This window comes from Myiozetetes cayanensis, unplaced genomic scaffold (assembly GCF_022539395.1).
Source record: "Myiozetetes cayanensis isolate MyiCay16 unplaced genomic scaffold, myiCay2020 scf10, whole genome shotgun sequence".
Classification (NCBI taxonomy): domain Eukaryota; kingdom Metazoa; phylum Chordata; class Aves; order Passeriformes; family Tyrannidae; genus Myiozetetes; species Myiozetetes cayanensis.
The window spans coordinates 9,988,757-10,003,516 of NW_026086605.1; the positions used below are offsets into that span (position 1 = coordinate 9,988,757).

The 14,760-nt window shown below is 41.0% G+C and overlaps 1 protein-coding gene across 2 annotated transcripts in view; it reads right to left on the reverse strand.

Annotated features, from left to right (window-relative positions):
* Window positions 1–591: 591 nt before the first annotated feature.
* The window catches only part of RBM20 (RNA binding motif protein 20), a 102,977-nt gene continuing 88,808 nt past the window's right edge, over window positions 592–14,760 (reverse strand). For both annotated transcript variants that reach the window (XM_050305330.1, XM_050305329.1), the window contains exons 10-14: window positions 13,906–14,004; window positions 11,814–12,483; window positions 9,297–9,416; window positions 8,437–8,558; window positions 592–4,685 (exon numbers count right to left, since the gene is read on the reverse strand). In XM_050305330.1, the coding sequence (XP_050161287.1) occupies window positions 4,575–4,685; window positions 8,437–8,558; window positions 9,297–9,416; window positions 11,814–12,483; window positions 13,906–14,004 (1,122 nt within the window). In that variant the 3' untranslated portion in view covers window positions 592–4,574. The remainder of the gene's footprint in view (window positions 4,686–8,436; window positions 8,559–9,296; window positions 9,417–11,813; window positions 12,484–13,905; window positions 14,005–14,760) is intronic.

Below are 14,760 nucleotides of genomic sequence, written 5' to 3' on the forward strand. Positions count from 1 at the left end.
TGGGAAAGGTCCCTGTACAGCTGGGGAGGGGCATCAGGGAGGACGGACTGCTGAAAAGAAGAAAAATCAGCAAAGGCAGAGGGAGAGCACAAGGGAAACCGAGTAATTGGGTAAACAGGGGAGGTTGAGGTGAGAGGTGGAGAAGGTGCCTGGCTGGGGAGGACTTTATATGGTGCTTTCAGAAGGCTGAGAAGATAACCTGGATGGAGACAGAGAAAAGCCAGTGGGGACAGACAGCTTGCCCAGTTCAGTCACAGATTAAGAGAAAATTAAGAGAAAACAGGAAGTGAGGACACATCTAGAGGGACAGGAGTGAGTAACAGCAATTAATAATGATTACAGAATGAACCACTGAGATGCATTTACTTCAACTTCAGCACCAGATGATGGCAATCACTCTCAATCAGTACGGTGGGAGCTGCCTGCTAAGAACCACAACTGATAGAAATTATATTTAAAAGCAAACCTTTTGTACCTCTGTTTCCTTCTTACCCCCCAAAACTATCTTAAATTAATTTGTGATTTTTAATGGATCCCTTGGGAAGCTAGAAGTTGTTGCTGGGACAACTGTCCACCAAAGTATATGCTTTATTATTCTCTTTATTAAAATCTTTCTTTTTAAGAAACACAAATTGAAACACTTTGCAATCAGTTACACAGATCAGTTAATACTGGTGACAGTTCCTACATAATTAAACAAGTACTAACAAATTCCAACTGTTTACAAGCCAAAACTTAAATTAACAAGATTATATAAGCTCAATAAATAGTACATCTGGTCCAGTTCAAGTATAATTCAACAAATCACAGCCTTAATCCTTAGAGAATAGAAAAAACCCTGAATATAACCAGCCTAACACTAATTTAGTGTTAAAGCCAATATGAAACTTTGTCTAATCTTATGGGGCAAATGTTGAATTCTTTCAATTTTTACTTCAAATAAAGTAAATTGCAGATTGACATTAAAGACTATTTGAGATCAATACAGATTTCACAAAGTTGAAAAACATAGTTCCTATTGAAAAAGTGCAATCTTTGGTTGAGATGTGTTGAAATGGTTTGTATATATTAAGGAAGCTCCTTTTTAAATATCAATATTTGTTTGGCTAGACCTGAGCCTGCTTTGTGCTATATATATAGATATATATAGATATATAAATAAACAGCGTGGATTATAGTGATGATGAATTATGCCAACTAAAAAAAGTCAAGATTTTAAATACAATAAACCAAAAGAAACAACACATTTTTACACAAGCTGAGGAAGGTAAGGGGCTGCCTACAGCAGCCTTCTTCCTCAGCAAAATAGGTAGTAGAGAGAAGTTGAGGAGTTGAGTGCCTGTCAGCATTGCATGATGGCCTGTTGGAGAGGGAAGGAGATTATCTCCGAGTTCTCAAAGTGCATCGGGCTGAAAACTGATCATGGGGATCATTAGGAGCTCGTTGAGATTTGGGATTGCTTTTAACTGCTTTCAAACGTTGAGGTTTAGGGGCAGAAAGGACCTTCTCAGAAAGAAGAATTGCCTGTTTTGCCATTCCCAGGATTTTAAAGATTGCTCTTGTGTCAGGACAGAACTCAAAGGGATAGGGTGTCCGATCTATTTCTACAAATGTCTGGGTCTGATCACGTCTACAGGACTGGGCTCTGCTTCTGCATGACTCACCTGAGTCATCTACCTCCAGAAGAGGAAACTGCACAGGGCATAGATGCCATCTAGAGCCTCCTCCTTCCTCAGGGACAAGCAGGGGCCTGTACCCGTGACCACAACAAGGTATCTGGAGACTGGACAGTTCCTGCTGAGCTTGGTCAAGACTCCAGCTTTTGGAGCCCCAGATGGAGACCAGAACTTAATCTGGTCTAACCCTAATCCTAAGGATAGGGAAGGTTTCTAAGACCCACTATATCAAGATGGGATTTTGCACTTCTAATGCAACTGTCCGGGAAAAGAAAGGAGGTTAAATGCAAGCTGTGAATAATAGGAATGAACCTGGTTCAGAGCCAGAGAAGGGGAAAAGTAGTTTGAATCATCTCTCAGAAATCCAAAAATAAGCCCCCTGGTAAACACTCATTTTAATTATTATTCTGCTGCCAGTCAAAATCTCATGCTTACCTGCTGCTTTCCCTGCCTGCCTGTATCCACCTGTTGTCTGTTTTCAGAAAGTGTGATTTAAAGCTCTTTGGCCTGGGAAAGTCTTTGTTGTGGATTTGTGCCTTGCCTGTAATAAAGGCAGTGGACCTGTAGCTTCTACTGCAATACAAATAAAGAATAATAACCGTGATACTTTTCTCATTTGAGGTTACCTGGGGATAAAGTTGCTGGAGGCATATGACTTTGATACACAGTCAGCTATGTCTCACATCCAATTAAGCTTAACCACATGGTCTAACAAGCTCCCATTAGGCCGGTGAGAGCCCCGGTTTGATAGCAGGGTTAGCTTCAAAGATTTGATGCTTGCATTTGTAGTGATTTCCTTCCCCTGTGCTCAGTTTGTGCTGAAGGGCATGAAGGGAACTTCATATTCAGATGATACATGAGAGCTGCACTTTAGAAGACAATTGCACAATCTTTACTGCCATTTTCGTCATCTTTCAGCCTGCAATACAAGCTCTTGTCCTAACAGCCCTGTGCTCAAGTTTCACTGCAATGTGAAAAACAAACAGTCAGAGAAAAACCCAACCCTTGAAGGAAAAATACCTGGTTTGCAATACTCGTTTGATTTTGGGTTGTTTTGGTTTTGGTTTTTTTTTTCCATGGGGGAGAACAACAAAAAATGTAGGTTGTTTTAAATGACAGATGGACCCAAGTCTTCATATACTTCAAGCCTGGACAAAGGAGGATTTAGGCTTTAATGTTTTTCATTTCCCCTTTCTTTTGGATTGGCCCTGTCTGAATCTGGGATGAAAAGAATCCCTCAACTTGCAAGAGGCAGGAATTCCAAATATGAAATCTGAACCTACCTCTGGTAAAAACGAGTGGAAAGCACAGGCCGTGAAATGGAGCAGGGCTTCAGGCAACACCACCAGGCACCTCTGAGACACCCTGCCTGGCTACAGGGTACCTCAGAGAACGAGCATGGCACAAGACATAAGGGCACAAATACTTTGGTGAAAAGAGTTTTGGCAATTTAGCCACTTGGCGATATTTTGCAACATCCGTGTCATTCTTAGGGATAGAATGATTCGATAGGGATAGAATCTGTTTCCTCTGAACAACATCTTAACAGGACATCCAGCACCAGCAATTTTTACAGAACATACTGTGATGAATATTAGAGTCAGGCAGAAATGGAAATGCGCTTGCAACCCCCGTCTGCCCAGATTGCATGGGACATTTTATAAACTCTGGGATCAATTCTGGCAGTGGTTTGCATGAGTATTCACTTTAGTACACAAAGCCCTATTGAAATGAACCAGAAACTTGTACAGTGCATTTCAAAGGGACTTTGCAAAATACTAAGCAACAACTGTGCAGAAACAATAGCTCATAATAATGCCAGAGCTGCTGGTGCATCCTGTGTTCTCAGTGCAGCACTCGTGAGCCATCAGTTGTTGTATTCACCTTAAAAAATTCAGGGAAATAAAATACAAAAACAAAATTAAAATTCTGGCATCTTTCCATAAAAATCAGGAAAATTCAGTGTTGCCAAGCTGAGGAAAAGCAAGCTTTAAAGAAAACAAAAAGACCCCAAAAGCAAGGATCTTGACTAAAATGTCCAAAAGAGACATGGTCCAAACATGTGGCACTTTTAAAAGCCTCTCGTGAGAGTTTCAAGTCTGTAAGACTCAAAGTTGGCACCCTTTAGAATTATCAAAAACAAGAGTTTCAAACACAGTGGTACCTGGAGAGCATCCTGACCACACTATGGAAAATGCTGAAACCAGAGCAGGCTGGCTGTCAGCACGTGCATTCAAACTGCTCTTGCTATGCTGGGTTCAGGCTACGAGGTCCCTGGAACAGACTGTGGCTCCCTCAGTGTTCACAACACCGGCATTGTACAGTCAGTGCTTAACAACACAAACATTTTATCATTTCACCAAGCTCTAAGACATGGAGGTGGATGCTGATGGGGTTTACGTTATGCCATCTACTGACTAGTTTTAACACAATGGCTTTAAATGTCCTATGTAAATCCTACTTCTCACTGGGGCAATGAGTGAAATGGCTGAAGATATTTTAAGCAACATTAAAGCCTATTTATAGTCACATCTCCTTTCCTTCCAGCGTCCACTGGAGGATGCTGAGTGCTTCTAAGTACTCCGCCTGACCTGATGTGTTACATCAGAATTAAAACTTTAAGAATCCCTGAGAATTCTGATTTAATCTAGGAAACCACTCCCAGCACGCAGAGTGTGAGAAAGAATTGCTCCACTTCTTACAGATATGCCAGCATTGCTTCACCGTGGGAAACAGTTTCAGGCATTTTGGTTTTTAATGGCACTCTGGGCATAGATGCATGGAAACATGCTCTTTATTTCCCCTCCTCTGTACAGTGCAAATCGACAGTTATATCATAGAAATTAAAAAAAAAAAATATCAGCATTCACTCATTATAGCTCTTCCAGTTCATCTGCATCATAGCTTTTTCTTTGCAAAGTGAGGAACAATGCCAGTGTCGTCCTGAGGCAGATGGCTGCCTTCTTCCTTCACTTTCAGGCTCTCTTCTGCAAGCTGGGATAGGTACTTCTGCAATCACATAAAAAAACCAAAGCATTGTTACCAAAACTGAAAATATTCAACATGGGATTCTTTATGCCCCTTCAGAGCTCTCACTCTTCCAGCATGTCAAAAGGGAGGAGAACACAGAGAAGCCCCATCAGTCTAACTGTGTAACAAGACCTCACCTATTCTCTACTCCCATGTGCTATAGGACAGGAACTGAGTCAACTGAATTATGCTAGGAAAGTACTGGTATGTCAGAAAATAGATGCAATTTCAGGGCCACAATTTAAAGCATATATATTACATTTTCTGTGTGTCCAGTAAAGAGATACACCTTTTGTACAAGAACATTTTGTTTTAAGGGAATAATCACACACAGTAATAACTGACACAATTTAGCACCTTGGCTGGAGTATTTACATTTATTATGTTTCTCTAAGATAAAGCCTTTCACTGCTTTAAGTACTCAGTGAGATTTCAAAAAACCAGACATGGCCAGTGAGGCTTTCAGCCTTTTGGCAATGCTCTTAGTTGGCAGAGCTGCACACAAAATGGATGATGAATAGGTGTGGGTCTGAAAATGGTGCTCAAAGTATTTATTCGTGGTCAGCAGACATAGAAATGGATGGAAAGAAGCTTCTTCAGCAGCAGCTAGTGTAGAGACACATGGGAAATTCCCACATAATCATGCAGAGATATTCTTATTAATGACTTACACATTTATCACATTCAAGAATAACTGACCTGCACATTATTAGGATCATAAAACTCCCTTTTCTAGTTATACACTCATTTTGATTTGTTCTGAAAAGACCATCCCACATCACTGCAAAATTTTGTCTACTTGCAGGATTCCCCCAGAGTACAGTTTGCTCTTTGGCATTCATGGGGAAGAGGTGAAATGAAAAATGGATGCAAAAACGCTAAGAGCTGTGTTAGGACTGCCAGGTTCTGTCACGTAAATTCAAGTTTTGAATGTGAGAGGTACATCTGAAAGGGTCTCAGTGCTGTTAATGAATGGACATATCCGTGACAAAGTGACGGCTGCGCCCTTGTTGTTCTGAATATAGAGGTTTGGCTGTGGAAATTACACAACCCTCATTCTTGATCTCTGGGTGCAAAATTCCATGTGGCAGAAAGCCAGAGTAAATGTTACAATATTATGCAGAGATATAGGGTCCATAAAAGCTGGAAGACATGTTCTGTACACCATGAGCTGTAATAAATCACTAACGCTTGTCATTGGATTAGATAACCCATGCATTTTTGGTTTTTAATGATTACCAGCCAAAATAAGACTGAGTTTTATACACCACCTTTAGCTATCATGAGTACCACAAACACCAGTTTTGAAGTTCACAGATTCAGATTAATTTGTAGCAAAATGGCAGTCAAGCAAAAATTGTGCATTTTTTTCATTGAAATACAAGTTTTGATGAATGCCACCTAAAGCCAGTGGAAAACAGGATAAAATACTGCACTGAGTTGCCAAGGTAGATTCCACCAGATGATTCTGACAGCTTTTTGTGGTAGTGTTGGCCAAATGATGGATTTTTTTGTACATGGAAACACAGTGAATCTATGAACATAAACACTGACTGGGAAAATAATTTATTAAACTGAAGAGAATTGAAAATTGCAAAAAGTCTGCAAGGCTGACAAAGAAACATTTGATTTTTTTGTCAGCAATTGCTGTTCTTCAAGGGGCATTATACTTGGATGAAGTTGACTTTTTTACTTCAAGACAAAATCGTCATCATATAAAAAAGGCTTTTGGAAGAAAACTGGTGGAACAAACTGTTTAGTTTTGCATTCAAATCCAGACACTGAACATCCATTTTGCATGTATCTCAAGGGGATCACATGAAAGACAACAGGTAGCAAATCAGCTGTAAAAGACTCAAAGCTGTGACAACATTTGGTATTTGGATGAAGGCAAGAGAAGAGAAACACAATCTGCAGCAGCACTCCCATAGCTTCACATACAGTCAGAGTCCTTAGTTCCTATATTGGTGGATACACAACTTGCATCATCACAGGAGAAGACTGACATTTCTTGCAGAGTGCATAAGTGAGCATTATTGCAACTAAAAGGGTTCTAGTAACACAGAACAATTATTTAAAATTTGCTAAGTTTCCACTCGAGCAGGCAAAAGTTGGCTGAGGTATTTACTTCCTGTATTTAGTAAGATAAGAGGTAGACCTCGACAGAACAGTCTGTTTTCATTACCACATTTGACAGATTTAATTTTAACAGCTTTTATAGTCTTTGTTCTTTTATCTCCGCTCACTGTTAGTTATCAACCACAGCCCTCATGGGAAATGTCATAACAGGGAGAAAAAGAGGTTATTTTCATGCTAAGTCAGTTTAGTTGGATTGTTTTTCCTTATGACTTTAACAAAATAACTTAGGAAATTAAAAAAAAAATCCCTCTTCTTCCCATGGAACCGGTTTCCCGGGGCAGGGGCTGGAGTTGCTCTCTTTGCTTTAGTATGAGTTTCTTCAGGACAAACTTGCATGGGATACACAGCCTGCACTGAGTGGTGCCACCTCTGGTGAATCCCTCTGGATTTTTTTGTATGAAGCACAAAAAAGGCATGCAAACCGGGCACCTGCTTTTCAAGCTTGCAGCTGGAGGATCCATTATGAGCAAACATCACAGCTCTATAGGCCCAGTCTTTGTAAGCTGGAGGCCTTCGTATGATTACAGCTACAGAACTTTGGGAAAGTCATGAAGAAAATTCTCCCAGAGAAATTATTTGACTCTGAGCATCACTGGAAAACTCAATGCCTACTAGCCAGCTAAGGAAAAAGAGCTATTACTTGAAGAGAAGCAGAGTTACAGCATTTACTATGGGCAGAGGGGAAGGAACAGAAAGAAGGAGCAGCTGTGCTTTGCTCTTTCATGACTTTTGCTAAGAGTATGAGAATACCAACACAAGTGAGAATGCCAACACAAGTGTCTTCTGCACTGTACACCCCTTGCTCACCTGCAGGGACCGGTGCTGAGAGGCAGAGCCACCTCCTCTGAGGAGTCCTCAGCATGGGGCAGTGAATGCTCATGACTGCTCCTATACACAGTGCATCAGAGCGATAAACGCAGGGTCTTTTCACTGAACTGCAGGCACACGTGGTCTCTGTGTGCTGGTGTCAACTGCTGACATGCTCATGTTATATTCTTATGGAAACAAGTACTGACATGCTTGTGCATGTCCTCACAGAAATCATTCAGCAGTGGTGCTGCGTGTGGCTGCTCTGCAGCGCAGGGGGTGATTTCGGCGGGTCACAGGAAATGCCCGTGCGTCACGGAGCACTCTCTGTGTGCTGAAACACGCTGCACAAATTCACACCAGGGCAAAAATAAGTCTGGCAACACTACTGAACGAGAGGCATGTTTAGTGCTCCTGAAATTAGGACGTAATAAAGGCTGCTGCAGGGCTCACTCCTGGTGACAGAAACGTCTGGGACCCTCAAGAACGGAGAATTAAAGATCTGAGTTGCATGCTGTGCTAGTGACAAGGGTCAAATGTAGATTAGAAGACCAAGTTAATCACCTGACCCCATTTTACTTATGATCCAGAAGTTCATTTCAAGGATCTGGGAGTGAGAAATTAGTGTGCTAACATTTGGAACTACTGAAAGGTTTGCTTATCTGAATTTCACTTCATCCGAATTCTGTTCACAGAGTAAATGCTATTTTTTTGTTGCATCCTCTACCTTACACACAGTCCACCCCATGAGCTCATTGTTAGGTAGCTTCAAGTCTGTTTTTACCTGAAGATTTTTGTAGTGAACAGTGCTCCTGCAGTGACTTGTCTTTGCTGTCTCTTCATTTGTGTAGAAGAGTCCACAGAGCTTGCAGTAAAACCCAGTTCTAGGCACCACAAATTCCACACCTATTAAGAAATTCTGAATTACATTAAAGTGTCAGTTGAAACCCTACCCCTCCCACAATAAACTTGTTTTCAAAGAAAAAAGGTGCTGTTTAATTAAATGACAGGGACAGGAAGACTGAATCCTGGATTCACTTCTGTGATTTCCCTATTTTGCAATACTGAGCTGCAGTTTAAAATCCTGTGCGTTGCAAATACACCTTTCTTTTCTCTCTTAGATATGCATATTTTAAAATGTACTTTCTCACACATAATATTGACTGGAAACTTCACTTTGTAACCTCAAGGGCTAGAAATGCAATAGTACTTATCAGCAGTAAATTAATGCTTAAATTACAAAGATTGCTTTTTAGGATGTACTTCTTCCAGGTGCTTTACTCATTGTCAGTATTTACACAGTAAACCCAATACTTCTGCTTACATTGAAAGTATAGTCAATAATTTTATGAAAAAGACTTTTAAATTATTAAGTGTTTTTTCATGTGCATTTCATATATCGTTCAAAGGAACTTCTTATTTCACCTCACCAGTGACATTAACAGCTACATTTTGCCATTCATTTGGAATGAAATTAGCAATGATCTATAACCAAAAGACCATTTCTTTCAACAGCTGCCCCTCTGTCATATACCCTGTTCCTTCACTCTCCTCACATCTGCTCCGAAAAATAAATATAGCAAGTAGCCTTAAAGTGACATCTTGTTGTAAGCCCTGGGTATTGCAGTGGGCGGCCCAACGTACCCAGGGGAATGCTGAGCTCGGTGAAGACGTCCTCTTGTTCCCAGTCTGGCGGAGAGCGCCTTTGTTTAGACTCCACCTCCGGGTATTCCAGAGATCTCATTTCCAGGTACCTAGAATTTGCTTAACAAATGAATAAATGTATTGAATGAAGGCAGTTTATTAAAGAGACTTTTGTAAGCTTCTTGGGAGCACTTTCTGGGTGGATCTGTAACTGAAGTAAAATTTGGAGAGAGAAAAAAAATGAAGTAAATTTTGGATAAAAATGCTTTTCCATTCAAATCAGAGGCCTATTTAGTGCAACTACAACAACAGTACTACACCGTGCAGTCACCCCTATTTCTCTGAGTACACCATTTTTCTATTTCCAATTTCTTGTTATGTTTAGGTGGTTTTTTTTCCATTATTTTAATCTCTAAGTAGAGCTATAACATTACAGGTGTCTCTGGCACAAGCACGGTCTGACTGCAGCTCTGTAACCACAGCCTGACCAGTGATGGAGCTGGGCTGACAAAGTGGCTGCTGAGATGGTGGGGGCAGCAGGCCCTGGTGACAGCAAATCCCCAAACCTGCCTCTTGTAGGATCCCTGCAGCATCATTGTCATCCTCTCCCTGGATCCACTCTTCTCCCATCCCACAGCCCTCCAAGGGACAGTTTCTGCTGTATGGCTCCTAGCTGCTAAAAGATTTTGGTCCCTGGCTAGAAGGATTGGAACGGCTGGTCCCTGCTGACCAGCATTAATGGATGCAGATTCAAGGTGTGTGAAACACTGGATAGATTTGCTAAGGCAGATATAGCCAGTGAAAAGCCAGGATGCTCTCCTTCCTGCGATTCTCAACATATGATTTACTTTTATTTTAGAAAGAAGAAATTTGTTATCACAAAGCAACAGAATTACAGATAAACTAATTTGAAACCTATTCTTCAGTTCTTAGATCAAAGAATTAGTTCCCTTACCCTGACAAAATTGCTATTGCATTGCAAATTTCACCCAGGTAAGGCATATATTTTCTCATAAAACAAACATTTTTCCCAAACCAAACCCTCCCTTCCTTTCAGGTCTGTAGTACAAAGATCTGCAGTTTCTGGCTATAAGAAGGAATTTTTTCCACTGTTTTAAATATGTTTATTACATGATTGAAAAAGAAAATAATATAAAAGCCTGACTGGTTGGCTTTCAAGTTAATTTTAAACCCATTCCAGGTTTCCAAATCTGCAGCAGAGAACTGGAAAACCTCCAGTAAGCTCTTAAGACATCCAGGGCCTTTGTGGAAACCTAAGTCACACTTAAGTTGATTTCTGCGCTTCTGAGCTGGCAGCTGCATTTGCAGAGGGCCCAGAGTCTTGGACTGCAGATCCCAGATATCAAGTCCATGTCAGAAACCTGGGAGGCATGAGATGCCCTGGAGCTTCCAGGCTCCCTGCTGACAAGCTGGAAGCTGAGATGCTGAAAACACTAAAGTAACTATGCTCCTGAGATACCCAACTCTTTCATCAGCTGGCTGCCTGGGCAGCCCAGGGTAGCCAGCTTTGCCATGCCCAGTCCCAGGGAGTTTGCATGGCAATGTAATCTCCAAATATGCAAAGTCTGGCAAGGTGTCTTCAGGCAAAACAGGTAAGTATGGAAAACCAAGTGAGTTTGAAATTTATCCTGAAGGAAGAAATCAGTTCAAAATCAGACACTGACATTAAATGTTTCCAGCACTGCACCCTCAAAAATCTTCCATCACCTTCTTTTCACAACCCCTTGTCCACCATATGGGCTCTGGTAACAATATAAAAAGAGCATTCCTGGCCAACACAGTCTGCTGTTTTCTACTTCATGTCATTATACACAGCCCATTCACTCAAGCATCATTTGAAAATGAGGAACTGAACTCACTTTCAGACACTCAAGATCCCTCTTTTCCTGACAGCTAAAACATTAATATGTAGTTATGATTATATTTATTGACACAATTTCCCAGCACGTCCTATCAGTTATATTAAAGGCAGAATGCAGTAGATAACAGATGATAAGGCAAGCCCTGACAAAAGGCACTTATTTGTGTGAAAGGGGCCAGAGAACTAACAATCTACAGATGATTTCCATATTACTAATGCTTCAGTACAGTGTGTAAGAATACCCACCTTGTCCAGGAGCCAGCCAGACATTACAGATACTTTTCTGTTGACCTTCAGAGACTGTCACTCATTTCATTGACAATTCAAAATAAATTTAGCAAGGCACTGAAAGACTTCAGCTAAACTCATGTGAACCTTGACATGACAATTATAGCAGCTTATGCGTTTTAGAAAGCTTGCAAGCTGCTTATCATATTTCCTTTACACTATTCAGCTAAGAGGCTCTAATGGTTTAGCTTGGCCAAAGGCACCGTGGTTCTTTTACTGAGCAGCTCCAAGGACAAGTCTTGATACTATTAGCAACACTTATTCTTGTTAGCAATAAATTTCAGTCTAATGTCAGAGCAAACATGCAAGGCTCTCTGCAGGCTGAAGAGAAAAAAAGCAGTAGTTACCCTTGGCCTCTGGACACTCTTGGCTTCCATGTCTTGTTTCTTCACTGGTGTTTTTAACGAGTGTTTCCGTAACTTCTCTGCTCTCAGCTCCTTGTGATCCCATCTGTTTGTAATCATCTATAAATGTATCAGGGAGCTGGAGAGTCTCTTCTTTCAGATGAACAGAAGGTATATGGTGATCTTCAGGCTCTAAATGAGTGTCAGAGCTCTTATCAATTTTTCCTTCCTTCTGCTGGGGATCAGACTCCTTAGCAGATTGGTCTTCTTTCAATTCCAATGGCTTCTGTTCAGGGTCCAGATTTAAGCTTGATGCTTCAGTTACAGAATCATCATTACCATCATCCTCATCATCATCCTGACAGCCGCTAGAAGCCGCACTGCCCTTTGCTGTTCTGAAATTTGTTTCTAAAGCTTTATGGGCAAATTTGTCTTCACTCCTGGTTAAGTGGCTGTGATTGTTTTTCAGTTCTAACACAGTTGACATACAGGGGCACATTTCTGAAGCAGCTTTATTTTTTTGATCAACTGGTACTATTTCTTCAAGCTCAGTTATATCAGGCTCCATAATTAAATCATCTTCTCCCACTTCATCTACTGTCACTAATTCCTCCATGTTAGCAGGATACCAGGTCTCACCTTCTATTTCACTTCCACTCTCCCAGTCTCGGTCCTGTCACAAAGATGTAAAACGTGAGAGATTGGTGATTATAGATCATCACTATTAAAAAGTGGGCTTTGAAACCAGGAAGAACCATGGTCTGGCCATGCCTAACCCCCCTTGTGTTATTATTTCAAAGAACGATATGCCTTGGTGTTGTGATTTTGAACCTTATGCAAGCAATCTCTATTGAATTATCACATAAACTTCACTTTGTGGAGATTCTGTAACTGCCTTGGGGATTACATTCTCTCCGGTTTTCTGCTTCTCACTTTTCTGTAAGCAGTAGAGCAAGGCACAACCTGTTACACTTTATTATACAACTGATGCCATTGTGTGATACTCAAGGAAATGAACCTCTCCCCTTCCTCCACCTCCATATCAGTGCAATGAAAACATATCGAACCCCAGTCAAGCTGCTGGGGTTTTCACTTGGCTGGACTAGATCCTTTAAATTCCTATGGTGACTGAGAAAATGTGGCTTCCTTCTGCAGTCATTTCCTTCCACCAGCAAGAGCCCTCTGCCAGGGACTGTGCTGGTAGAGACTGGCCTAAACCTTCAGACAAATCAGGTTTACAATTATACTCCAAGGTACATATTCTGAAATACCTCATTCATGCAGTTATGGACTTGTAGGACTCAGATACTAATACTGGACTTAAGAAGTCTTAGAATTAAAAGGTATATGTTACTTCTAAGACACACTTGCAGCTTAGATTTCAATTCCCAGACTCCTTGTGTACACATAATCTATTAATAATCCATATTCTCCTCCTGTTTGGCCATTCCCACACTTCCCCTCCTAGAATCCTAAAACAGCATGAAAACTCTGGGAGTTGACACTGTTCTTGCCAGGAGATCAGTTTTCTACAGCAACAGATATCAATAGCTTCCATATCTGACCATCAACCCATGACCCTACAGATATGAAGCTGGAGGAATTCCAAGGACATTGCTCTCCCTGACCGTGATGCAGCAGTGGGGGTTCTGTAAAGGCATTATTTAATTAAAACCAGAAACAATCAGAAGAGGCTACTATCTATAGTTCATAGGGCCAATGCTCTGAAGAGTATTCATCATTAGTCCCCTCTTTCTCCACTAACTGACTGCATCTCCTATTTTTGGGCATGGTTTGCGAAGTTGCACGGTTCACTTGGGCATACGTTCCTTACAGCTGCCAGTGCCAAGGGCTGTGCGTGTGAAGCAATGTACATGGGCAAAGAGTAACTAAAAAAAGAGTTCTGGAGACTTCAGGAAAAGCTGTCCCTTAAAGCAGAGGTCAAGACAAGGCAAGTTAATTTAGACAACCTCCTTCTACAACCCCTTTACATGGCTCTTCACGGAGGGTTAATATTTCATTTGGGAGAATGTGCTACCAAACCTGGGGTTTTACTCATTTGGTCATATAGCTGCACTAACAATGTGTCACCAACCTTCTCTTTTCTTGTGTTTTCCAGAACCTCTCCGTATTCTTTTCCTTGTTTATTATCTGAAGGTGAGCTCTTCTCAGGAACTTGCTGCTCTTTTTCATGCTAAAATAAATACATATACATGTATAGCAACACACAGTGGTGCTCTAGTATGTTTCTATTCTGGGTTTAGAGAATCAAAGTCACTCACAAGGTCACATTCTTTATTTCTAAAGTTTATGCAAGCCAACTAGGCTGTGGGAAAAGGCATGACAATTAGATTCCATTAGCAGAGCTGCACAAATAAGAATTAAGAAAAAGAATTTTAAACAAAATTAGAGAGGTGTAATTTATATCACAGAATTGGCTAGAAGACAGGTGGGGGAGAATGTCAATTCATTAAAATTTCCAGCCTCCACTCCTCTGTTCTCATCTGTTATGTTGGCTCAGACGTGGTAAGGAGAGCAGCAGCGTTAAAACTCTGCAGAAGACCTCAGCAGTTTTGTTTATTGATGTAGGATCAGTTGAGAATTCAACTGCTAGCACGGTTCATAATTTGGAAGAACAAAACCACAGTACTACCTGGCACTTAGTAAAAGAGGGGCAAAGCAACATGTGAGTTCAAGACATTCAAAACTATTTCTTCCTTTTGAAATAAATTACTAGCAGTAGTCCCTGGTGAGGTATGCCTTTAGCAAAGCCACTGTAAAATAACTTGAAAAACATGCAGAGGAGCGTGCAACACTGATGATTTAGGATGCTGTCTGACATTCCTCTCTGACATCTCCTCCCAAGTAACCATACATCATAGTGAAATACCAGCCAAAGGAGGAAGAGGATAAAAGGTAGTACAAACACCCATATCTGTGGCATGAGGCA